The 27310-nt window shown below is 43.1% G+C and overlaps 1 protein-coding gene across 4 annotated transcripts in view; it reads left to right on the forward strand.

Annotated features, from left to right (window-relative positions):
• The window catches only part of PDGFA (platelet derived growth factor subunit A), a 35054-nt gene extending 19735 nt beyond the window's left edge, over positions 1-15319 (forward strand). The window contains exons 6-8 of one of the 4 annotated variants that reach the window (XR_014591199.1): positions 742-824; positions 1811-1924; positions 2034-4250. Coding sequence is in view for 3 of the 4 variants with exons in the window: in XM_083872750.1 (XP_083728876.1) it covers positions 6965-7098 (134 nt within the window). In the remaining variant the exon portion in view is untranslated. Of the gene's footprint in view, positions 1-741; positions 825-1810; positions 1925-2033; positions 4251-6964; positions 7139-12649 lie in introns of those variants that run through there. The other 3 variants (XM_083872750.1, XM_083872751.1, XM_083872752.1) reach the window with 3 other exon arrangements.
• Positions 15320-27310: the final 11991 nt, after the last annotated feature.

Consider the following 27310-nt stretch of genomic DNA (forward strand, 5'->3'; position numbering starts at 1 on the left):
TCCAGCATGGAGACATAATCCTCGTCCAAGCAAATGTAAACTTCAGTTGCTATGGACAGAACGGAGGAATTAGGATTTCTATAAAAGCAAAGTTAGACCTCTGCTGCAATTTTACTAGACATTAATTTATAATCTGAGCTGAGTGTTTAGATGAAACTAGGTGGAGTTATTAGACAAAACCACATCTAAAGTGGCTGTTTTTAATGTGGGTATGGTTTGATACATTTTCTATGTCTCCCGTTTGGAAAAAAAAGTTTCATTAGATCAATTTCAGTTTTCCAATTTGTCTTTAATTGCCATAGATGAAGCAGCTGTGATTTTAAGATCAACATTTTTGGTTTTGATATGTGTAAAACATGGGGCAGAATTATAATGGAAAAATATGTATTTCTAGGATTTAATTACTGATAGGAACAAAACTTGCACCCAGCAAGTGGATGGTGAGCTGAAAATAGCTCAACTCCAGAGCTGAAGGCAAATGTTGAGTACTGCATGGTAACAGTAATTATAGATGGATCCTGGGAATGACGTGTGCAATGCCAACTTCGTTTATTATTTCTTTACTTTTGTGTAATTACTTTGTAAACTCAATGTCAAATCAGACGTTATAAAGTTATTACTTTAATGCAAGGGATAATGAGATTTCTTTGAAATGTAAACGGTTTGAGTATTTATGACTTCAGTGTTACACGAAATGCATTACCTTAGGGCTTTTCACCAGCCCTGCCCTTATGTTAACAGGAAGGCCTAGGGAATCAGGTAAAAAACGGAAACGAAAAAAGTTAAAACCAACATAAAACCTACTGGAACTATTTGATATTCAGGTAGGACCTATATGCTGAACACCCTAATAGCACAAGTACTGGAAAACTTAATCAAATATCATCACTTCAACTTAATCACTGTTCAAAATCTTGACACTTGCTACCTCAAGGCTGCAAAGAGATTAGATTTGATTGGCTTTGATAATTCTACCTGCTGGTATTTTCCCTTTAAGCTCCACATCACCATCAGCATCTTACATTCTTGAGCTACTTCCTTTTCTTGCCTTTTTTATTTCTTTTTTATTGGAGGGTGCTATTATTTCAGCTTCTGAAATCAAGTTCCATTGCCTCTGCTTGTGTTTCATTATTATTGATTTCTGAGGTCAAAGCATCACGGGATAATGCATGAATGAATTGCCAGGTTACAAATCGTTGTGTTCCCAATCCTTGGCTGTGAAACATTGAGTGTACATACAGCAAATTTGTGTGACCATCAAATCCACGTTCTGGCATGAACTGGGGTTGATTGCATATGCACCTGACACAATCTGATGATCTGCTTACTCGACCAGAAAGGTGCTAAGAAATATTTTTTATTTTGTGTTGCAGAGTCCTGTGTTACTTACACCAGAAAATTAAGATCTTTATTTTTGGTCTGCTCAGTCTCAGTAGGATGATGATAGTCAGTCATCAAAATTCATGAGGTTTTCAGTGTAGTGAAAAAGTAACACCCTCTGAGTGCAAAAATGACTGAAATCCTTTGGCCAACATATTAGCAATGTATGATGATGGCGACACACATTCCAAATTAAATATGGAATTTCCATTTCTTAATGACTTGAAAGTATGTAAACTGCAGCACTTGAAATTGATTCTGGTATTTGGAGTGGGAATGATTTGGATTTTGCAGTGTCTGTGCGTAACGCCTGGATGATGGTGAATTTAATTTCAAGCCCATGTTTTTTGCACGTGAACTCCCAGTGGCAGTTTTAATTTATACCAATGTATCATTTCTAAAGAATGCTAAACTTGATATCCTGTTTCAGATTAACAGGCATTTATTGGGAGTAGTATGATAGAAGCAAAGATTTTCTAAAATTCAACTTTAAAAGTGAGCATGTAAACTCAATCAAAACAGCATTTAGAACTTCTTGTCCCAGGTTAGTGACTCTTCATGCAGAACAGTTTTTTTTTTTTAAGTCATCTACTTCAAGGACAGGACCTTTGATTCTAATCATAGAGTTATTGTATCTTTTTTCTCTCCTGCAGATGTAAGGTGAAAATAAGCTAGAAAAAATACTTCTCTCTGGGACATGGATGTACATGGTTTGTTACATTCCTGAACCTACTATGTATGGTGCTTATTGACTGTATACTTTATTTGTTCTCCTGTGTGAAAAAACTGGCTCAAAAGAACACTTAATGAGAACAAAGAGACAGTGTACATTTGTTTAATGTGACATCAAAGCAAGTATTGTAGCACTCTGTGAAACAATAGGAAGCTTCCCTGTCCAAAAAAGAAAAAAAAAGAAAGAAAGAAAAACAGAAAAGAAAAAAAGACAGTTGAGTGAATGGAAGATACCAAAAGTACTCAAAAACATGACAAAAATCTAAGTGAATAGTGGATTTCTGTCAGAGCAGTCAACGGTGCTTTACGTCAAGAAATGTGCCTGCGTTCTTGATGAAGATGGATGGACACTGGTGGACTTCAGGCACAAAAAAAGCAGGAATGTATGAAATGATCAAATGCCACGCAAACACTATAGAACAATACATCCTTGCTTGGTGGTGTTTTAAAAGTCTATACAAAAAAACCTTCTGGGGAGCCTTAAGTGGATTTTTTTTTTACACCATAAAGTGATTATTAAGTTTTCTTTTTACTCTTTGCCTAGCTTTTTATTATCTCTTGGACTACATTTGCCAATAACACATATAAAAGACTGGTATAACAATAAGCAGAACACAAAATGGTATTATGGTATTTCTCCTAGTGGGATGCAAACTAATGAGATGTATTAAAATAAAAATGGTATACCTATGCATAATTTTCTAGACGTTTCTTGGTTTATGTTCCCCAACCTCCCCCGTAATTTAAAGCATAAAAGAAAAAAAAAAAAAAAGAGAAAAAAAAGAGAAACGTGCGTAAACAAATCATAGGATATCCATGCAAAAATCCTTTTTTTTTTTCTTTAAGACTTATGCCAGTTGCCTACTAGTGATATTGTGTTAGCAATTGTCATTCTTATCAGTATACAGATACTTTTATTTCACATGTTGGAGCTGTGTGAAATGTACAAATTCTTGGATCTGCATTGTATAATGTCATGGTGGCATGGGAACTACCTTGCTGCAAATATTTGAACAAAACCTAAAATTCTTTATTTTTGGTAAAATGTTATGCTTTATGTGTATTCAACAGAAATATGTGTTTTTGTAAAGGTGAAGTTTGTATTTTTATCTAAAAATTAACAGTTTTATATACCTGAGAAAGCCTGCTATGTTTTCTTGAACCAAAAAAAAAAAAAAAAAAAGAAAAAAAGAAAAAAAAAAGCATTTTGTGGTCATATTTTTGTAGTAGAATAGCCCAAATAACATCAAAATCTATTTTAACTATAGCAGGGCAGATAAAATACTCTGGCACCGGCTCCTATATTTTCAAAGTGCCAAAGGATTAAATGTTCAATTCCCCACAGATTGCAGTGGGAGCCACATGGATAAATCCTTCTGTACTGCTTTGGAAATTTAGGGCTGTGCCAGATATGACATGGCTACTCACTTGGCCAAAATCACTGCCCCACCCCAGTAGTTTGGATTATGTAGCCTTTGTTTTATTTGGATTATTACATTGGATATATAAAATGAACTACTGGATTCTTTTATTTGTGAAACATCTACAAAGAGATGAAAGAATTTTCTTAGTTTGGAACAACAAAAAAGTTTGTCTTGAAGACAGTGTTTCCACTCAAATAAAAATATCTTCAAATGTGAATGAACTGCAGAACCTTAAAACAACAGAGTGTGAGATTTTTAACCTTTCCATTTCTCTAAATATAGTTCAAACATTCCCCTCCTGTTCCTGTAGCTATGTCCAAATTCAACCAAACAAAGCAATGTTAGCTAACAGGCATTATTGGCTTCAGATGCTAATGCAGAGATAGAGTTAGTCACCGTTCTATTTTGTGATCATTTTCCCAGTGTATTTGTTGAGCACCAAAACTGGAAATACATTTAACTAAGATTGTCTGTGCTTGTTTTCCACTAAGTGTACTGTTCACAATGTTATGCACATGAATGTATGTGTCTGCGTTTAAAAAAGTGTATAAAATGTAATTTATATATTTATGTTTCAGTGGGATGCCAATAATGTTGCTCCGTTCCTTTTTTTTTTTTTTAATTTTTATTTTTTATTTTTTTTTTTGTCTAAAAGATATCTAATGAAAGAAAAAACCAAACATATATCCATTAAAATCGTATAGATGAAAAGCATTATGTGACCCACTCAGACACTGTGCAGGTATGAAAGGATGTCAAAGTCACTTAAGTGGAATAGTTGGCAAAACAACTCTTGGAAGGAGTCCTGTGGTGGGACTGGCACGAGAAGGTTGGGTTTGGGTTTGTGGGCCAGCTCCTTGGGAGTGACTCCCCTGGCTATCCTGGAGCTCTGATTTACATCGTGAGGGAGTCTGGCCTTGTAGCAAAGTCTTGAAAACAAAGCAAACTGAGAGGTTTTATTGGTGCCAGCAAATAAACATGTTATATGCCAAATTCAGCGCACCAGGAGAGAGTGAAGACTGACTGGAGACTTTTCCAATGGCCGTTTGTTTGAGACTGGTAGTCTTGAGTTAATTTTGTTACGAGGAACGAAACGCACACGAGTCTTTGTTGTCAAACACAGTGTTCATACAGCATGCGGCAGAAAACACAAAAATCTCAGGGCTATGTTCTCAGCTACTATAAATTGGCAAATGTTTCTGACTTCAGATGTCCCCAAGCTAATTTACATCAGATGAGGATGCAGTCCATGGTTGTTAAATTGTGAGGAGTAGTGTCACGACATAAGCATCACTTCCTGTAGTCCAGCTGGGCTCTAACCCAACAGCCCTGGGACCGTGGCGGGTTTTGGGATTAATTAGTCCTCCTTCAAAGTGGCAGACACAACCAGAAGGAACAGTGACACTAAGGGTTGTGACGCGGGAGTCGTTAATTCAAAGTTAAGTTGGACATTTCAAGGGCCATATCCTCAGCTGGTGTAAATCACCATGGCTCCGTTGCCTGCAATGGAGCTGTCCCAGCTTACACCACTTGAGGGGCTGGTCCCTCATTCTGGCTCTTCCCTTCCACCCCTTGGTCCCGCAGGGATCTCAGATTGTCGTGTATGGTTAATGTAATCCTGTGTTCTCTAATACTTAAGCACAATAAGTGAATATAAGAATGGGTGTCAGACTTAACTTTGAATGTCCAAGCTCTGAAATGGTTTGTTTCACCATTGTGGCTGTAAATTAAACAGTTCTCTGTGCATTCGTGAATGCCGTGAGTGTCATATCTTCTTCTGCTGTCTGCTGGAGGTGGACTCCCTCTGGACTTCTAATGTGCTGCATTTGGAGTGTTACAGGAAAGGGTGTGAGCAGTTGGAACACAAGATACATGGTGGACAGCTCTGTTATTTGTGGGGTGGGGGGTGAGTAGGGGGATTAATGGAGCTGAAGATGGTGGTTGTCAAAAGTTGCACTTCCATGCAATGCTTTAACCTTGTTGGTTTGTCCTTCCACACTGTAGGCAGCAGTTTGGGGAGGAAATGTTTTTCTGTTTTACATTCTGCACTCATTTACTCTGTCCAGGGATCCAGAACTTGTTGGCCTGATTATATCTTTTTCTGAGGTCTTATCTGATCAGAAAAGACATGCAGAGAGGACTGCCCAAACCCAATCTCAGCATTACAATATGGTGCATGGTCACTTATTCTTTAGTCAATTCATTACATTTAATCCAGTGCTTCGTCTTTTGAGACCTATCCCTCAATTGCTTTTGTTGAGTGAAACCAAGAATTGTGTGCCAGTTTGCTTTCCTTTCCTCCTGTCCTCTGTTCTGCCTGGCATTTGCTTTGTTAAGCAGTGCATGGTGGCTGCAGGCAGTTGTTCCTCTCCCAGGTTCCCAGGTAGCTCCAGCACTTTGGGTTTAGGCTTTTCACTCTTGCTTGAAACAGCCCCCTCCTTCCAATGGGCTCCAGCATTCCACTTACGAGGTTCTCTTGTCCTTCTCAGGTCCATGCTGCCTTTTCTGTGGCCTGATTTCTAGCTATTCTCTGCCTGACTTGCCTATCCCTCTTGTTTCTGTCTCTCAGGAATGATTTTCCTGTCCTAAGATGTGTCTCATATCTGTTTTCTCTCCTCCTGCCTGACAGAACAGCCTTTGATCTGTTGGTCTCCAAATCAGTTGGTTTATGTAGACATGTACCCTGAGATCCTCCTCCCAGACCCACAGGCCCATAACTGACCCCTGACATGAAAGGCAAATGCTTTAGAGAAAAAGGTTCATCTTTGCATTTGGAAAAATACTACTGAGGAGTCTTTGCTAAAGCACTGTCCAATTCCAGCAGCAGTGTGATGCTGGAATAGTGGCATTGAAGCTGTTCCAGACATCTGACAGTTTAATTAGGGTCAGTGGCCCCATTTATGTTTTAATTTGGAAGTTTCAGATTTTATTTTTTGAAGTTTCAAAATTACCTCAGATTTGCATGCTCATACTTTACTGTCAATCGAAGGAAATCATGTTTGTAGGCACCTCTTGTGGCTTTGAAAATGCTCTGAATAGTTATCTGACCCTCACTTGGGCTGGAAATCGTGGTTGCTGTAAAAGAGACACCATGTAGAGGTTTTGAGTGAAGTAATTTCCTTGGTGTTTCCAATACACAGTTTGTTCTACTAGCAGATCTCAGAGTCAGGTCAACTCATAGGAATACCACTTAAATCTCCTTTAATTCCAGGTACAAAGCCTATCAGTGTTGCATTCCTCAAAAGCCAGCCTATGTTCTGTGTTTATTACTCAATTTAATTACTGTCTGTGTTCCCACATTCTATTAGCAAGGTGTTATTCTGTGTCTGAGCTTTTCTGTGCTGCTCTTTGCTGTAGCATCTCTGTGGTGCAGCCTTGAGCTGGTTTGTATTCCTGTGAAATAAAGAACTATTGTTATCCCATTTTAGGCGAGACCGAGGCATGGAGAAAAGCCTGTGCAAGGTCATACAGCAAGGCTGTGGCAGAACCAGGGAGAGGACTCAGATCTGAGTGCTCATCCAGTGCCCTAAATCACACGACCATCTTCCCTTTCCAAGAATGAATCCTTGCACCCTTAGAGCTAAATACTGAAAAGATTGAGGGTAAGTCATTTTGCCTAATTACTGTGCATCGGATATGTGATCAAAAGCCGCTGCCATATTGTCAGAGAATGTAGTGATTGATGAAAATCCATCTTTCTGCCCATGCAATTATGCAGCCTTTTATCCTATCATGAGCCAGTCATTTCCTGCTTCTCTTAGGAGTCAGCCTTTCATGACTTGCAGTCAAAATTATGCACGTAGAACAAGACTCAGATTTTATGGGAATTTACAAAAATTCAGTAGACAATTTTCATTCTCCCTTAGTTCAGTGTCATCCCTTCCTTTTATGGTATGGGTAACATTTCCATGGGGACCTGTTTTTATCATGTGCCCAATCTGAAATTTTTTTCCCAGGCCCTGACATGGAAAAACACTTTAAGAGAGGCCTGTGTTTGCTCTTCTTCAAACTGGTGCCTGAGCATGCTCCTAGGTTTGGACAAACATCTCATTGACCTCAGGCAAATGGAGCAGAGTTGATGCTTTATTTTTTAATTAGAGTGTGCCTTCCTGACACAGGATCCCAGCTGTGAGCTGGGGGTCTTTGTGCTCTCAGTGTGTTGATGTATTTTGTAAGCAACCCCAAAGATGAAGTAACCAGACTTGTATATACAGCCAGGAAAACAGGAGTGTGCCATTCCTGCTCCCATGGAGGTTGCCATTTTGAATTACGTATTTGTTCTTTTTTTGGAAAGTATTTTCTTGGCATGAGTGTATTCAGGACCACTAATGCCAGTGAGCCCATTTCAGATGATCTGTTTGGGTACCTCAGGATGTTGTTTGAAAACTCACAGTTGTACTACTAACAGGCAAATTTGAGATGGGAGAAATTAATGAAAGCAAATTTCGTGTGAAATTCGGCAACTTTCGGTTTAGGGGAAAAAAAAAAAATTAGACGGTAGAATAAACAAGACCAAAGGCTCAATCATTCTTTTTTTCAGTTGTGTTGTGCCACCTGTCCCTTTAGTCATTCTAATTATTTGCTGCATCAGGCTAAAGTATGTGCTGAAGTAGCTCAGAATCACTACAACATGTGAAAAGTTAGGACTAGTTCTTGTTGAACTGCTGCCTATTACCATGGCATATGACTGTGAGGTGGGGCCCACAATCGCAGTTGTAAATCAAAGAACAAGTCATAGGTTAGGTTCTGTTTTCCTTAGATATTGTCTCTGTTTTCTGTATGCTGGTCTCGACTGACGTTTGGTGAGCTTTCCAATCAGGTGGAAAGTCATGAATACCTCTTTCCCAACACGAAGGTAAGAAAGTGCTAACTCTTGGTCTAGCTCATAACCAATGGATGAAATTCTAGGAGCATCCTGGTAATAGGATTTCTGTCACTTGAAGATTTCATGTCACATTTTGCCAGGGTTACTTCTTCCCATAGAGAGTAATCAAATACTTTATATATTTGACTTACTAGCAGGCCACCAAATCTGACTTGGTTTGAGTTTTGAGAGCAACTCAAGAACTTCTGTTTGGACTTGTGCATGCCAGATGTCTTCCAAGTTCTTAGATAAAATACACAAAGAAAGGCTCACTTGAGTGCTCTAATAGAAAAGGAGTTCACACGTGAAGTCTGGAGTAGTCCCTCAAACCAGGAAATAAGGAGCCAAGTTTGTAACAAGTGTTACACACTCATCTTCAGATCAGACCTGGTGTTTTGGCCTCTGTGTACTATCTTAGATCTTGCATAGTGAAGGCAACTGGGTTTACTGTCCAGCTTTGAAATTCAGAGTAGCTATGAAATCAGGTGTGCAAAAAGCAGAAGCACACAGATGCAGTTGGGCCCATAGTGCTTGAAATCCCCTGGGACTTAGAAAACATCTTTGTTCTTGAAAGCAACCACAAATAAGTAGGAGAAAAGCATTTTAAACACTTCTTAAAATCCCACCCTGGTTTATTTGGCAGGTGTAAAAAGCATATAGAAGAGATATTACTTATAAGGATCATTCAGTGACAAAGTATATGTTCAGAGAGAATGCTCACGCTTAAATCTTTCAGCAGTTAATTATCATCTTTACAGACCATAATTCTGGAATACTTCACTTATCAATGCATCAGGGCTTGGATGAACTTTGAGACGCATGAAAACAAGACACTCCTTAGGCCTGTGGTAGCTCTGTGTTCTGGTAACTGATCAACCAATTACATAATTGGTGAGGCCTCTACCTTGCATGAACAGATACAACTCCATTGACTTTCTCTGGAGGTGACAGTTACCTGAGAACTGACCCGAAACTCTTGCCACAAAGCAGATAATGGTTTCATATTTAGCTGTTCAGTATTGTTGTAAAAATAGACTCATTTCCTGGAGCACTTAAAACAAGAAAATAGGGAAAAGCAATTTCCCACAGAGACTCATCCACACTGGAATTCACCAAGGACCCCGGATGTGAACATGTGCTGATAGAAAACATAAAACAGCAACTTTGTTTAGGGAAGCCTCTGACCTGACAAAAATGCAGAACATTTCTTGCCAGACTTTTCCTTGGCAATTAGTGGGTAGAATTACTCATAGAAATTGTTTTGTTTGCTCACAAAGGGAGAAGTAAGACATAAATTCAGGATAGCCCCTCTTTGACCACAAGAAAGACTCTGTTCACAGAGGGCCTATGGGTGAAGTGCTGGGTGGCCTCATCTCCCTTTGGGGATGAGCTCAAGCTTTTAAACCTCAGTGAAGTGTGAAGGAGCCCTCCAGACTTGCTGGACATCTCTAGCTGGAATTTTCTCAGCAGTCTAAGAGATTTGGGCATCCACTTTTAATTCATTTTTACATGACTTTCAACAAACCTTTGTTGGTTTCAGAACGTCTCTGTCTTCTGAAGAGAGACTAATTTTGACCCAACGATGTCACCACGACTTCTGCCTTCCATCTCTAGGCAGCAGCACTCAAACATTTCAGACATTTCAGATGGGGAGTCCCCTTCACTCCAGCCACGCTTCACCTTCCCTTAGCACTTGGCTTTACATGTGTTTTCTGTACAAAGGTGGTGCTGGTTAAAATGAAGACCAGGGAAGTTTCAGGAGAGCAGATTTCACCTCTGGGCCCTGCTCAGCTGCTGTTGGAGTGTGTGGGGCCAAAGGAGGAGGGAGGATGCTCCAGGGAGGGTGAGGGCTCTGTGTTCACACACTGGGAAGTGAGGAAATTTCTTGGCCCAAACCCACCCAATGTAAAGTATTCTGCTCAGGGGTCTCCTTGGAGCCAGGAAGCTTCTCAAAAACCTGCCCAAGAGCTGAATTCCCCTTGACTCCAGGGGTGTCCACAGCAAAAGTGACAGAAGCAATTTATCCCAGAGTGGTTTCTTCAGCAGGCAGGTTAATGCTCAGCTTGTGTACTTCACTGATTGCCCCAAATACCGCTTTTGCATCAAAGTTTAACTCTCCTGGGGTATATTTCTTCCAGAGGGGCTTCAGAAGAGCTCACATTCATTTGTTGTTAAGAGCCTGTTGGCCCATCCAGAGTGGTGGGGCCAGGCCTGTGGAGCTAACAGGGGTTTTGGGGCCTTGCAAATGTTTCCCTTCAGCTCCCTGCACATCCTAAGCTGTGATTCATCAAAGGAGACAGTGCAAACCTGAACCTGAGGTGTGTGAGATGTTTCTTTGAAGTTCCTTGTGCTAAAGTTGGGCACTGATGTGAGTTGACTCTCTGAGCTGAGGCCCTGAAGAGCCCACTCTGCCAACACAGCACAGTTCAGTCTTTTCCCCTTAAGCATTGTCCTGAGTGGTGTGAGTTTCAGAAGGGTCTGAAACCATTCAATAAACCATTCAAGAAACCATTCCATAGGAATGAGGGAAAGCTTTAACTGTTCAGTGGTTTTCTCCCAGCAAAGCTCAGCTACACTGGAGAGCCAAGAGCGCTCTGGGCCTTCCCCTCCCTTAGTTCCTTCAGTGTGTTTCTTTTCAAAGGCAAGTGGGGGAAAAAAATCTTAAAATGGTACCTTAAAAAGTGGGGAAATTAAGCAGATCATATCATCTTGATTCCTTTATCTCACTTAATTAAGGAGAAGTTTGCCAATAGTGATCTGGTATTTCCTAAAACAAGCATATATGAAGAACACTTTGAGGAACTTCAAAAGAATTTTCAGGCTAGATCAGGAAAAGATAAAAACAGAAGTGGAAACTTCTAATACACTTTATATTTCAGTACTTACAGGAAATACATTGTTGCATAAGATAGTAATGAATTCTGCAGGAGGAGATTTCCAAAAGAAAAACGGAATGGCACCTTCTCTATCTTAGAGAAAAGGTCTGAGGGCTTTTGCAGTTATGACAGATATGCAGTGGATATGTATGGTCATATCACCTGGAAAGAGTCTATCTCTGGCAAAAGGCTGTTTGGAGTTTCAAGTGTGTACACTATTGAATTTCTGTAGCAACTTCCTGGTCTAGCTGTGAAAAGTGATAAAGGGAATGGTAAAAGTCTATCTTGCTTTTAGTTGCCCTGTTCTACAACCCAGAGGGCAGAAATGCTGCCCTGTGTGTAGCTGGCTGCAGGAAGCATGGCAGGAACACACTGGAGTGGCTAAGGATGAATACATAAAATTTGTGCTGATGTTCCCAACCAGGTAGTGAGGCTAGCAAAGTGAAAATAGCAACATGGGTACCCTGATACACCAGTGACACTTGCCTGGAAAAATTATTATTTGACAGAGTCTTAATTAACTCAAGTGAAGAAGTAATTCTAAAATCCCAATTTTGGAATCCCAGAGAGTTAATGCTCTCAGAAACGATGTGATACAGGATTGTTTCACATTTGTAAAGCACACAGAAATCCGAGGTGACAGGTAACAGTTTTGTAGTGTTCGAAGAGTTCTCTGTGCCCTCTGTGGTGCCTTGAGAGTGGAGGGTTTGTGCCCCTGGCTCGGCTCAAGGGTTCAAGTCCAGGTATGAATGTATTTTAGGCAGCAAGGCATTTCCATCAGGACTGAGGCACAAATATTTTTTTCTTGTGTACAGGCAAGATATTTAAATGTGGGGTTAGTTGCTCTTTGTATCTTCAGGGCCCCAGATCCTTCTAAGCCTGTGGTCACTGGAAGGCTGTCTGACTGAAAATCCAGAGGCCTTTGCCCTTGTGAAAGTTTCTACTCTTGCTTGGAAGTGGGATTTGGACTCCTGAGTTACAAAGATGCTTTTGCAATTGTTATATCTGTCTTTCTGCTTCTTTATAAATCAACCTGCTTGGCCTGAACTGAATGTTTAAATAATAAACAGCTAAAAGACAGTCTGATGGCTTCTTTCTGAGTGTTTCCCTTAGGGAGCCCTTGGGATCTCATGGCATCTGCCCTGACCTTAAGGACTTGCTTTCTGGATGCTTTTTTACAATGCTAACAAACCTCACATTTTAACTAGCTGTTAAATAAGCCAGTCAGTGGTAACTATTCAGGACAGGGATTAGGAGAGTGTTCTTGCTGGCATACAAGATGGCTCTGTCCATGTGCTGGCCAGGGATGAAGGGCTGGAAAACTGTGTGGTGGAAGAGATTATTAATGTGATTTTCCACAACTTTCTTTGCAGCTGCATTTTTGAGAGGAGAGAGAGAGAGATGGCTAGGCTTGCAGTAACATGTTGTGCCGTCATAAATGCTACAGCCACCATCTGTTTCCAGCCCACGACTTGAAAGAAAACTGAGCAGTAATCTCATAATTCACATGAGCGTTTTACACTTGTGAACCTTTCCCAACCTTTGTCTAATAATGAGGGGAGTGCATGGTGCTAAGTTTTGTATTTTTCCTGTACGTATTAGTGTTTATTTGTATGTCTTTTCCTGTTTTGTTGTTTTGTGGTTTTTTTTTTTTTTCCCATTTAAAAAAATTCACTGGGAGGAAAATCAGACCAGTTCCATGGTCAAAAGAAACATAATAAAGGCAAAATCCCAATTCCATTGATCCTGCTGGCAAAATTCTCCAGGAGGAGGTGCATTTAACATTCCTCAGTGTGTCTGTCTTAGTTACTTGATGATTAAAAGAAAGAGAGACATTAGAAAGTGAAGAGGCAGGTTGCTGAACTGCCCTTTCCCTGCAGAAACAGAGCTGCTACAAGAGCTGGACATGCGCATTTTAAACCATCAGGGAGGATGGTAATGGTAGGTTGGATTTTAATGAAAACAGATTCTTCTGCTAATCTTCGCTTGGGGCTGGCCCTCTGCAGGATTAAGGATCCCACCTGCTGTGCCAAAGACATGCTCAGGTTCGGGGCTGCTGGTGGGTGGGAAGAACACAAACATCTGAGAGTGACTCTGGTGAGCGATCCCAGTCTGTCCTGGTGCTGTGCCCTTAGGGAAGCCAAAGAGTTGAGATCATTTAGTTGATGGAAATATTGCTCCCCTCCAGCCTGCAAAGCACGGCTGAGCATCATTAAGGATTTCTTTCTGGCTGCTCTTCGAAACCAAGGGCTGCTGTGTCTCCGGGCCTCCTCTCACCTTTGGACCCAATTTGCACACCTCCTCCTACCACAGCTGAATGAACTCCTGCTCTCCTCTGGCCTTAGGAACAATGGCTTTCATCATCCCTACCAGACTGCAGAGCAGTTTAAGGATGAAAGGGCTTCTCATTTCATATAACCCACTGCTGCTAGAGCTATAAATCATCGATGGACTGAATTTATAGCCAACTGCTACTGCAAGCAAGTGAAATTTATTTTGTGTTGTCATATGTATGGTCAAACTGTCCAAGAAGTTGCCAAACTATGAACTGAGCTGCTGCTGAGCAACCCATTCAATCTGTTCACATTTTGTTTAAAAATAATAAATAACTGCCAATCAGAGGAACTTATTTTGACATGTGCTACCTGCTGGGTGATCTGCAGTATCTCCAGGATGTGTCTGTAAGTGGAAGATAGCTGCTAGCTGTTGCCAGGTCCAGCAGATATGACATGAAGTTCCAGCAAGGAAAGGTTTGTGGGCTCACTAGGGTTGGGGACAGGTTGAGGGCCACCTTCTTTTTTAGCATTACCTGTTCTTCTGAGAGTGTTTGGTCAGGTAGCCCAGGAGTCACAGTGACTTCTGCTTGAACCAGTGACAGATCTCCATTGACCTGTACAGAGCAGTGGCCCTTCTCCTGTCTGGCAGTTTGCTGACAGGTGGGTTGTTGGTGGGTCTCTAGGGTCTGGAAAGCTGGCCTGTGCCTATTTTGGTGCCTTGTGATGGTGATGAGCTAAAAATGAGAGAGTAGAAACTCTTCAAGCTGCTGGGGTCTGAATCACATATTTCTGTACAATTTACTTTGAGAGCCAACAAGCTTGACAGGTTATTTTTGTATTTTACCCAGGCTCATTAATTAGCTGGGGGTGTTGGGAGCTGTCATATTGAGCAGCCTTTCCCTGCTCACTCCTGTTGTCCTGCTGGATTCAATCCCTGCAGCCTCCCACCCCCTTGTCTGCAGTTTATGGCCACATCTGGAGTGTCTCCCTGCACACGTGCTGCTATGGGCCTCCTCCCTGCTGGCACACACGTCATGGCTTTTGGGGTCTGTGGAGTTACAGTCATCCCTCCCAAGACTTGTTTTTCCATGAGATGGAAAGAGAGAAGGGCTACGGGAAGGGCAGTGGCAGGGAAGACCTCTGACACGAAATTCCCAGGAACAGGATTTGCACATTTTATGACCGTTCAGATGGAAATGCAATGGAGCTGAATTATTCCTCCTTAATCCTGCTTTCTCACTTTCCTCTCAGCAGCCTCTTCCCCTACAGTTTAGGTAATACAGAAGCTTATAAACAAATCCCACCGCGTGAAAAATAGCAAAGGGGGGAACAAGAAAGGGACCTGGGTTAGGGCTGTGATGGATAGACAGGTGGAAGGCAGGCACCAGAAGGGAGGATGAATGGTAAAAGCCTTTGATGGAAACACTAAAGAGCTATTGAAAATCCAAGGGGTGGGGGGAGGGAGGAGAAAGAATAGCAGGAGGAGGGAAAGCAAGGGAGTCATGCCCCCGTCCCCCCGCCCTCTTTCTCAGGATGTTGAAAGTATTTGTCCTTCGTTACAAAATGATTGAACTGCCGCCAGGCCAGGCCACCCTTCCAGCCATTGCACTGGGAAACTGGCACTTCTGAAAGCCTCGTCGCCTCTCAAATTTTATAGCTTTCCCTTTTTGTGGGAGTTTTTGTGTTGTGCTATTTGCAGGATTGTTTTCAGATTTGCTGCATATCAAAGAAACTATGTTTTGTTTTTGTTGCTCTGACAAACACAGAATCCAGGTAATGAAAAGAATAATTAAAAAAATAAAGGCACATTTTTATCAGAAAACACAGCTGTCTGCCTTTTATTGAGTCAGAATTTCATACATTTGGTATTCACGGTGTGAGTTTGGTTTACCTCTAGTGCTTTTTGGAGGACGAATTTCATCCTACAAGTAGAGCTTCTGCTTTACTAATGTCTCTGTGCACAAAAGTTGTGCCTGTTCTTCATTGTCTGAGTAGTGAGCATGACCCTGTTGTATCAGAATTAAAATGGATTTTGCATCACGTGCATGCAGACGACAGTGGGAAAAAATAATCTTTCCCCTTTCCAGAATGGCTCCTGAAGCTCTGCAGTGTCTTTGACCTGCAGGATCTACAGATGGAAAGAACTGCTGAAGATCTGAGTACGAGACTGTTCCTGCTGCCAGAGGCTGTATTTGTACCGTGTATTTATATGTGTATGTATTTATATAAGCCTGATGCTCGGAAAGGACTGGAGCCGTGTGTGTTCTTAATTAGATTTGGAGGTCTGTAGATGCAGCATCCAGCCAGATTCTTGTTAACCAGGGGAGGACTCAGGGCTGTGGAGTCTGCCCAGTGCCACTCACATGGCAGAGAGGTCAAGGAGCTGGTGCTGCCCTGGCCAGGGGTGACCAGGGCTGTCCCTGGGCAGGTGCCTGCTGTGTCTGGGGTGAGTGCTTGTTCTCCTGTCCCATCATCTGCATCACCCTCACTGCAGCCCCAAGGGCACTTCTCTGAGTACACAGGGCAGACAGGCAGCTGTCTGTTGCCTCCAGGATTAGATCCTGGGATTAGGTCTCTGATGGGCCGTGCCATATAATTAAAATAGTCCTGGAAGAGCAGAGAGGCAATGTGCCACCCATACACAACTGATACTGGGGGGCTGTGCTTGCTCACAGACCCACTGCAGCTGAAAACAAATTTTTCCACTAACATAATTTACAATAGCAATTTCTACTTAAATATCTCCAGTGCCTGGTTATATTCATGAGTTTGCAGTGTCCTGAGAGGTAACACTGCCTTTGCCCCCAGTTCTAAAAGAGCAGAAAGGGTAAGTGGTTCAACTCAAGGTTATATGGGAGTCACTGGAGATGATGCTCCACTCTCCTGCCTTCAAAGGAATTTGCTGTGGTGACCAAAGCAAACAGCCCCTGCTGTTACCACTCCGGACTGTGGCGTGTCATTCGCACTTTGTATCTGAGATGCTGTGTCTGGGTAGGTATCGCTGTCCTTGTGAACCAACTTTTAGCTCTGGAGCGTGGGTGAACACTTGTCGTCATGCCAGGATGACACAAAGTCTAGAAATTATGATGGCAATTCAGGTCATGGGATAAAGGGGGAAAAATGCTGTCTCAGAAGTGTCCCCGTCTGGTGTCACTGCTGGCGATTATTTAAGATGCAGGACATGACTGTGGCAAAGATCAGGTTGTAGCTGATATGAATCATGCCTTGAAATAACACTTTCCTTCTTACATTGTGAAAATTACAGCAGTATGGGAAGTGAGGGAAAATGGGATTTCCCTGGAGGTTAAAGATTTTCCTTTAATCAGCTTTCATAATGTTAATTAAACGTTTGGAACAATGGCTGAGTCCTGGGATCCGCCCACTCTTGCATAACTATCTCACAATGCCGATTTCACTTTCATGTTTATTTGCCAGCACGATTCCAAGTGAGAGCTGAGCAAGATCTCCGCACCAAGGAGCTCCTTGGGGGTTTGGGAGAACTCACCTCCCTCTCTTACCTCTCCTGGGGAGAGAAGACTCCAACTCTCCCCTCCCAAGGAGGAGCAGCCTAGAGGGATCAAAACACTTTGTCTGTCATCATCACCCCATCTGCAAATGGGGCTAATAAAAACTAACTGGTATTTTGAGGCCGGTGCATATAAATATATACCCACCCATATGGAGAAAAGGGTGTGTTTATAGAGATCAGTACATGGATACATCTTGTATCAGTACATGGATATTCCGGGTAGGTAAGATGGATTACAGTGCCACTTGTTCCCTGAATTTTTCACTCTTTCTGTAGCATAGTTGCTATGTGCCCATGGGAGCCATCGTCCCTGGTCCTTTCAGCAATGGGCTTAATATAACCTGGTCTGACATCTCACCCACACAGAGCTCTGGGGAAGAGAAAATTTGGGGAATGGTTCACAGGCAGGGCATGACATGGATCACCCCAGGGACCATACACCATGGGAATGGGAGCTGTGCTGGGCACATTTCCTGGGCCTCTTGGTCCTGGGCCAGACTGGGACATCCCTCCTGGTGGTCTGAGAAGTGGTGGTGAGCGCCAAAACTGGACTAGTGGCATGTAGAGCAGCCACCAGCCACACAGGTGCAGGGGGTGCACACGCATCCAGAGCCACTTTGTTCCTCAAGTTAGAAAGGACTTGCTTCAAAAATAAGGTAAGAAAACATAAAAAATGTCAGACACTATCAGGAAAAAAAGAGAGGAACCTATTATATTTTAGGTCAAAGAGTTATCTAGCTCAAGATTTTTAAATATGTGCAAAATGCAATTTGTGCAGAAGGGCCATTAATCAGCCTCTGGAAGAACTGCCTTTTCTGCCTTTTTTTAAGCTGCAAAGATGGAAACAAAAAGCAGGGAGTGCAGGGGCAGCTCCATTTTTCCCATTGTACAGAGCAGGAGGGCACCTCTATCCGTGCAAGGCTCCTGCTTCCCTGGCAACACGTTCACATCTCTGCAAAAGCTGTTTAAATACTCGGAGCCACGCAAACTACACGGCACTTTCCCTGTTGACACACGCCTTTGTCTGCTCGGAGGAGGTGCTCTGTAAACACCGGTGCTGGACGCTTTTAATGTGACTTATTCCTGATTCATTGGTTCTAAATTAGTAGCCCCAAGGCGCATACCTTTCGTACAGGCAGGGAAGGGATTGCCTCTTCTCCCCACCTTTGGAAACTTTGACCTGCTGGGATCACAAACTGTAGGAAATCTCAGAGGCGAGGTCCCAGGTACCGCCAGCAGTAAATCCCGGGAGTAAACAGATTAGATGTGTTTGAAAGACATTTCAAGGGAGCTTGGGCTATCTGGCTCGGCTTCCTTACACCACAAGCAAGATTATTTCAAGACTGATTTTGATGACATGAAGGCTTCTTCCTTAATACAGGAATTGGCTGTGTAATTTCTATATATACATATATATTTATCTTATTTTCCTCTTTGGCAGTGAGGAATTGAAACTTCTTCTCCACACCCCTTTGATTATCACAGGAGTGGCAGGAGGGATTTTTCCTCTCTTAGTCATTCTGGGTAACCTTTGAGCCCAGGTTTTCCACCCTGTTCCCATTAGGAAGCTGCAGAGGCCACGCGAGTGAGTTCCTGGCCAGCTGGGAGCCGTCAGCTGCCTTCAAAGGCCTGGCCAGCCCTTGTATGATAAATCCATGGTGAGGTGTGTAATGCACATGGTATCAGCCCCTATCCCACACAGTTCCTGTCCTAACAGGGATGAATGCTTTTTTAAAAACCTGGAGTACAAAAGGGGAAAACCTATTTCTTGGATTTTTGAGTCAGTTTATGGAGCAATCACAAGAGTATTAAGGTTGGGTCTTGCTTGGTTTTAACCAAGGGCTGCTGGTTGTAGGTTTTCCCAGCCTCACACAGGAGTGAGGTGAGAAAGCCCTAAAAGCTGAGCTGGTCTCTCCCGAATCCTCCCTTGCAGATGGCAAAGTACATTGTTGATTTACACAAAAAAGAGACGCAGAATCCTCTGTAGACATTTTGGGCTGAGACAAATGAAGATTTTGTTTTTGTTTCGTGATTCTGGCTTTGGCATCACCTTTCCAATTCTCTTTTGTTTGGTCTCTCAATGATTCATCTCTCCATTTCACTTCTCTTTTGTTTGTTCCATAATTGCTGGCTTAACCTGGAGGCATGAGGCTTCCTTGTGGAAACATCACCAGGCTGTCAGTCAGCCATGGAGAGGTGGTACAGCTGGTACAGTCCTTCCTCCCTCTCAGGAGTGAGTGAATCATCCCTTGAATATGCAATATCATCCAGGACAGGAGCCAGGATTCTCAACAGGCACATGAATTCCAGCATCTCTGGAAACATTATTTCCACATTTCGGGCAGACTAAGAGACCGTAAGTCAATAAGCAAGCTGTGGCATTTGCAATCTCTTGTAGTTTTATTTAAAGTGACTGCCTGTGCTCGAAATGCTTGTGTGGGTATTAAAAACACAAAGAGAAAAGCATCTATCCTTGATCTGATACTGCCCAAGGCAGCTTCAGGGTATGGCCCATTTAATGCCATTGAGCAGTCCATTGAACAGTTAAGAACCCACCAGAAACAGTAACTGCCTGCTTTCCTCCTGAACACTCACATGAACCAACACATCCCAAACCTTCTCTGTTGCTGGCCTCCAGGTTTCTCCTTTGGAGCTGTGTCCATGCTGGTTCTTGGTCCTACAGGGGGTTGTGTCCCTTTGTCCTCACACAGGAGCAGTGAAAGGCGCATGGACTCCTTCTCTCAGCTGGGGTCTTGCTCAAAAGTCTCTCCCCTCCAAGAAAAAGACCAATTTCCCTTGTTTTCCTGGGCTTTAGGTGGGATGTAGCCAGAGAACCAGGGAATATTCACTGCACCAGCAGGTAGTCCATGACACAGCATTTCACAACATCAACAGTTTTTTCTGAGCTCTTGTGGGCTGTGCTCATGAATCCAATAAAACTGCCCTGGAGTGAACATACAATGAGATTTCCCTACTGAATGTGTGAGAGATGCAGTGGGAAAAGAACACTGCTCTGACTGAGCAGGGAAACACTGGTCAGGAGAGCTGTAATATGGTTTTCTTTACTCTTATTAATACCAGGAGCCAAGACTTTTTCTGCTTCGCTTTTGTGCCAAGGTCATAACTATGTGTTAACCTTCATCAGTCCTTCTGATGATAACAGTGAAAGCAAAATACCATTGAAATTATCTTCCTATATGTTTAAACCACTCTGGCATTTTTCCAGGCAGTGTTTGTGCCCCTGTTTATGCCGCAGACCCTGGTGACCCTGGAATACTTTTATTTACGACAGCATAAGCATCATTTCCATGGCAACATGCTTTTCAAGCTGCAGATTGAGGATTGCAATTTCCTGAGCAATAGAAGAAGCAATGGTGGATTTTTTCCCCCCCTAATCAGCTAGTAGCAACTTTCATGTGCAAAACAACCAGCCACGACAAATCAGTTAAAAGCTACATTATCATCAAGGCAATTTGAAAGCTCAGCATGGTTAGCCTAAAAATAAAAGGGAGTTAGATCCAGTTGTTTAATGGAAATAGAGATGGTGAGATGATATCCTCACTGCTGCTCTGGTAAATTGGCTTCAATGTGCTCTGCAATGCTGCCTAATGAGGAGCAGAGCAGTTCCCTTCACTGCAGTGACACATTATTTACAGGAAGACTGGGACAGTTATAATCCTGTATGGCTTCAGACAATGCTTTCCCATATTGGAGGAGATGACAAAGCCTGTTTGAAAACAGTCCAAGCTATCAACAAAGGAATGTCACTAACAGGGATGTTGGTTAGCAGTTCCTGTGAAACTGCACTCTGGGGTGGAGCTGCTCCCCAGGGTGGAACAGCCTCCTGTGCACACAGAGGTGCCAGCACAGCCCTGGGGACAGAAACACAGAATTGAGATGGGGAAACATCACTCAAAATAAGTCCTCCCCAAAATAAGTCCTCCCCAAAATAAGTCCTCAGCAGCAGTTAAGTGTTGTCACTCCAGAAATAGGATCATTGAGGGGCAAAGAGATGCAATGATGTGCCCAAGGTTTCTGTGGCTGACAGTCAGAGGTGCTCCCTGGAGTCCATGACACCATCCTGTCTGCCAGGGGCCATGACTCCTCTATCAAAGTAGGATATTTGAAGGCTGGATCTGTCCCCTGCTCAGCCAGCTTGGTGCCCAGCACCACAGGGACCATCACTGCTCACTGGAGATCAGCACTTTTCACAGCTACTCTTCTCAACATCTCTCACTGGCAGAAAATTTGCACTAAATATACTGCTTTAAGGAATTCAGAAAAAGGTGAGGACATTCTTTCTTGCCAGATTGCCCTTGAGAGCGAAGAAATCTCACTTCCTACCCGGGCAGGATTTGATGCTGACCAGGCCAAGCCCAGGGAACTGCTATGTATCAGGATGGATGTACTTAGCAGCACTGCTTCACTCCTCTCTGTATTATCAGTTACTCATGTCTCTGAGTTCCAAGTTAGACCTTAATGGTGACACTACAGAGTTATCAGAGACAAATTTCTAAGTCTTAGTGGAAATAATTTCAGAGAAAATAAGTGTTGCTGCTGGTCCCCCCACCAGAATTATTTGGGATGACAGGTAAATAAATATTAAACTACATTCTGTGATGGTAAAGGTACATTCTGCTTGCTAAAAACCACATTCACACTGATTTGTTTGGAGGCTCCAATAGTTTTGGGGAAAAACTTCCACTGCTTTTGAAAGCAGTAGGACAGCAGAGGTGCCTCGAGGGTCAGGGGCTCCCCACATCTTGTGAGGTACAGCTGGCCATTGATTCTCCTGGTGGAAGCTGAGGAGATGATGATTTCAAACATTGTCTTTTCCAAGGCAAGACCTGGTGAAGTGTTTTGGGGGATGAGCTATTGGACCAGCCCGCTGCAGAGCTCAATGTCAAAAGCCTCCAGGACATCAGGAGCTGCAAGGAACCCTGGACTAGGCAATATTTAAAGGCTCATTTTGACCCAAATCATTCTGTGATTCTGTGACTAAAGCCACTGTATTTTGATGTGCAATGCCAACCACAGCACCCTAACACCCTCCTCCCTTTGAAGTCACTTGTCAGACTGGATTTGGAGTCTAGGCACCTGGGATAGGAACTCAGGCAGCCACTAGGCACGTTCTGCCCCAGGGAGAGTGCTCACCCTCGTGCTGGCTGGTGATGGGAGAGCAGGAAGGGTTTTCAGCCTGCTCTCATGGTTTAGACTTGAACTTGGAACTGTTTGTTTTTGCTGCGCCTCCCCTTCCGCCCTAGTTAATAGTCAACTTTGAAACCCAGCTTTATGTCCCATGTTTGATTTACATTTCAAATGCAGGGCCAGCAGGGCAGGCTGTCTAAATCACTTGTCAGCACAAGGGAAGGAGGTGACACAGTGGGAGGAAAAAGTGAGACGAGGCTGTGGCCCAGTATAAACGTTCAGGCAGCTGGGCAAAGCTGTTACTGGGAGAGTCCCCAGCAAGCGACAAATGCTCACCTTGCCCAAAGGTTGGGGTCTAACCCGGGCACCACACAGGGACCAGCTTGTCTCCTTTGATTTACACTCCATTCCTCCAGCTCTACAACCCTGCATCCTGTTTTCCTTCTCTTCTGCAGCTGTACGTGGAGGTGAGGGCTCAAAAAGACCCAGCGAGAGGAGTTTCTTTTGAAACCAAAAATAGCCTGTCATGATTTTACTGGATTTTTTTTTTTTTTTTTTTTTCTTCGTCAGCATGTCGCAATCCTAAATTTATCACTGAATTGGCATACAGGAAGCCTCTTTAATTGCCAGTTGGAGGGCACAGGGCAGAGCGAGTTCACCGGCCACTCTCAAAAACCGTCTGGCTGGAAATATCATTTTCAGCTGCTCTTTGATGAGGTAACATCAAGGAGCAGAGTGACTGCACACACCACCCGGGCCACTGCCAAAGGGTTTGCAGGGCCAGTCAATGCTGCATTGAGGAAAGGGGAAACATTTGCAAAATCAGCCAAAAATGAATTAGATGTGTTTAAAAGTGATTCCTGTGCAGACTGTTTACTTGGAATGGCACAAATATGATCAGCCCGTCCTTAGAGACCTTCCCAGGCTTGACCTGATGGATGTGGTGATGCCTAATCCTGCCCTGGTGCTGCTGCCTGGAGTTGTGCTGTGTGTGTCTCGACAGCTCGTCAGCAGAGTCCTGCTGGCTGCCACACACAGGACAAGTTCTTCCTTTCATATTTTTAAATTAAACACAAGATCCTTGGGCTGCAGAGGGAACAGCCAGCCCCTCGTGGAGATGGCAGGTGGAGGAGCCAGTGTGGAGGCACAGCCCAGCTCCATCAGAGGCTGGTGAGAGCATCGTGCCTCTCCAATGAGCCCACATTCGCCCCAGCTTCCCAGGATTTTGCTGGAAATAGCTACCTCTGTTCCTTGCAAGCATGTTAAAAAACTACCTGCCAGGTTCAGCTGATGTAAATCTTCATAAATTCGTTCACCAGCCTTATTCCCGGAGAAGTGCTGCTTAGTGCTCTGTTTCTTCATAGCTGCAATTTCTCTCAGTTTATTTTAACGTGGTGCCTTGCTCTCAGTTTCACCACACACATCCTCTATATTGCCAAAAAGGCACTGATGAACATGAGCTGTGTTACCAGAAATCACATTCCTGTTCCTGTTCCTTGGCTCATTTCTCCCTCATTTCCCTTTGCCTTCCTATTTTAAGACTGCATGCATGACATACCTGTCAGCTAGATCCACTCAAATATTTATCCAGTAATTTAATCGGTGAATTTTATGGTACATTGCTAACTACATTGATGATTTTCTCCTCATTCACGTAGCTTGGGTTGCGGTGTGTTAGGGAGCTGGAAGGCAGCAGGTTCATAGGGATCTATGAAGTCAGAGAAGTTTATAAACCATGAAAAATTTCTCCTTTTTTTCTTGCAGCCTTGACACCTGTGTGCTGTGCTGAGGGGAAGGGGAAAGCTCCAGAGCTTTGCTGGGACTTGGGCATCAACGTGACCCCACATCAGCCTCAGCTGGGGCCAACTGCCAGCACATGCCGAGGGAAAAGCAAACAGAGAAGGGGCAGAGTCCACTGAAACCAGGAGTGAGGGATTTTACCTTTAAATTTCAGAGCACACCCCCTTTTTTTCACTCCCTCCTAATCCCTGCTCATTCAGAAGACAGAAACTAGTCTTTCATGGGGAATTATTCTCCCAAAAGAAAGCTCTTAATCCAATCCCAGTTTCCAGGCTAGAGCAGCTTTAGGAGATCCACCAGACCTCCAGGCTCTTGAAGCCCACCATGACCCCAGGCTGGAGGTCCCCAGAGCTGAGCACCCCAAAGCCCCCCTGCTCTGTGCCCCAGGGCTGGTTAACCCTGGCCTCTGCTGGTTTGGCCAGTCAGCCCTTTCCTCACCTCAAAACGGGGCCTCAAGAAAGAAAGGGAGGAGTGAGAGCTAGCACCCTTTTATAGTGTGAGTAATGGCTCAGCAATACATCCCCCCGGGGCAAGGTATGCTCCACACACCGCGATTTCAAAAGGAGTTAAAAAAAAAAAAAAAAAAGCAAAGAAGGAATGAGGAACTAACTCAACACACCCTCTAGGCAGGTTCTGGCTTCCCAGGGAGAATTAGAGTACAAACTTCCAAACTGTGCTTAACGTGTTATAAACAGCTTTTTCTTTTGCCCCTTCCCCCACCTGAACCCCTGTTGTTTTTTTTTTTTTTTTTTTTACAGGATAATGCTCTACCTTGACAGGATGAGAGAGACGTTGTATATGTGTAGCTAGAGATACTTTATCACCCATTTCCATTAATAGCTATTAAGAATAGGGATAGAAATTATAATCTCCCTCTGTTGCATCCTGTGCCCAGTCTCCAGGAATCCTGTTACTTAATGTTTGAAACATCCTCTGGAGGATAGATGGATGGAGTCGCCCCCCACTCATTCCTGGCTCTGGAAGCAGCAGCACACCCGGAGCTGTGCTCACCACAAGCCCTGGATTTGGCTACAGAGCTCCAGGCATTTGCTGGAGGGCTTTGCTGGGCTGGTGTGTTTGATATCTTGCAGGATAGGGTAGGAGGGCAGTGGGAGATTAAGGATTTTATCGCGTTCTCAGGAAAGTTCAGTGCGGAGTTTCATTGATTTCTGTGGAAAAGAAGCTGACCCTCATAGTTTGCACAGCTGGGAAAGAAGCCTGGGAGATCCCAGTGTCCTGTCCTTTCCTCTAACCATAAGGCTACTCTTCTTGGAGAAATATGAGACATGGGGGAATTGACACTGTCTTCCAACCATGAAGGTTGCTCAAAAAAAAAAAAAAAAAAAAAAAAAAAAAGCGCAATATTCTTATATAATAACAAACATAAATCTATAATAATTGCATAATAATGTATATTATCAATGCATCAGAGTAAGTGCCAGGCTGCACACAGTGCCTGGCAGAATACCTTGGCAGTTTTACTAAAACAGCAGATAAGTAGAGATTGTTACAACCTTGTCAGAAGTGTGGGTACTTTTCCTCCCTGTAATACCTGCACTTAGCTGAAATTCCATAAGTGATTGCATTTTACTTGGGTATATCTCCTACAACAATGGCATGAGGCCTGTTAGGAAATAACTTCAAACTGACTGAAATTCAAAGCATTTTCATTCCATCAGTAACCTCAAACAGTTCTGGTTAATAGCTGAAGTGACACTACCTTCATGTCTTAGTATGAGCTGATTTTAGCTAGAATATCAGAAGATGAAAACATTTTAGGCTGGAACATCTCTTGTTAAGACTCTTGCAGATGCAGTCAGACTAGGTAGCTCAGCATGCCCTGGTTTTCTCAAAACTCTTTGATAAAATTGTAGTAATAATTGTAGTATATTAGTTAGTCCTCAGGGATAGCTCCATTTTCCATGCATGTAACCTTTACTGCTTTGGGATGCAAGCTATTTGTCTTGGCAGCCTGAAACAGCCCATAACTTCACCATGATAACCATTTTTAGTTTGGCCTGTAGATGTACTTTTTTTTTTCCTTTTTCAAATCCATCTGTCCTGAGAAGTCAAATTCCTGATTTTATCTCGAACCACCCACCCTCTTCACTTACAAAGGAGACCTTGGAACAAACCCTCATCCTCTTCCCTTGCTTTTTGGTTTTCCCTTGCTTCATTCTCAAAGAGATTCATGTTTCTGTTTCACTGTGTCTGGGTTAAATACTTCTGTCCCTGGAATTTCTGTACTCTGAGGTTCTTGTATTTATTACCTCACAATAACAGCAATAACAGCCAAAACACTTATGTTGAATTTACAAGTTTTAAGAATAAGAAAAACAACCCAGAAATCATTTTCCTGCCTTAGCAAAGCTGTTGATGATGGGTGCATGCATGAGAAAAGAAACCAGCTCTTCCCCCATCCTTTTCTATTTTTTTCAGAGGCAAAACCAGCAAAAACATTTCTGCTAGAAAAATCATTCAGACTTGTTGGCAGTGGTTTGCCATTCAGCAGGTTCATTCAGGCTGTTTTCATGGGTGATTCTTTTTTCAGATGTCCAGCATCCAAATATAGCAGATGTGGATGTTTTCTTTGAAAAGAGAAAAAATAGTCATTTTGATGAAGACTGTGGGACTGATGCAAAATGCAGAGTGAGACCCAGTGCCCAGTGAGAGCCTTTAGCTGATTTTTATCTTCATATCACCATGGGGGCAGCTGTGAGGAGCCTGTAACTGATTTATAGCAGAACATGGGGCTGTTCCATGTTGCCATAGGTTCAAGTTCAGCGCAGAATTTGCAGGAGGTGGGAGGGACATGGGTCTGTCTGCCCTGTTCTTTCAGAGCAGGAGCTACACAGCCTTTGCACCACGGGCTCTCATCAGCTGCCCAAGTGCAATCAGACCTGAGCAAACTCAGTTGTGGGGGAAATGATTATGCTGAAGAATTGTCTTAGGAGTGCTGTGAAAGTGGCAGCAATTTGAGAGACACTGGCAAAAACGCCTCTGGTAAAACATGTACTTCTTCACCAGTATTTTAGGTGTGGGCACAAAATGATGTTGAGTGTTTCTCGCTTCCCACAAAGTGCAAAGCTGTTCCTTTAGGTTCATCCCAAATCCTCTGAGTGACTAATTCCCTCTCAGAGTTAGCAGGGAGAGACACTGGTCTGTTACACAGACTTAGCAGGGATTATTTGGTTTATCACCATCAGTTTTCCTACACTCCAGAGCCACTCTTATTCCCAGCCAGATGTTCAGAGGTGGGCCCAGCACCTGGGCGGTGCCTC

This window comes from Zosterops lateralis, assembly GCF_965231275.1.
Source record: "Zosterops lateralis genome assembly, chromosome: 15".
In the NCBI taxonomy this organism is placed as follows: domain Eukaryota; kingdom Metazoa; phylum Chordata; class Aves; order Passeriformes; family Zosteropidae; genus Zosterops; species Zosterops lateralis.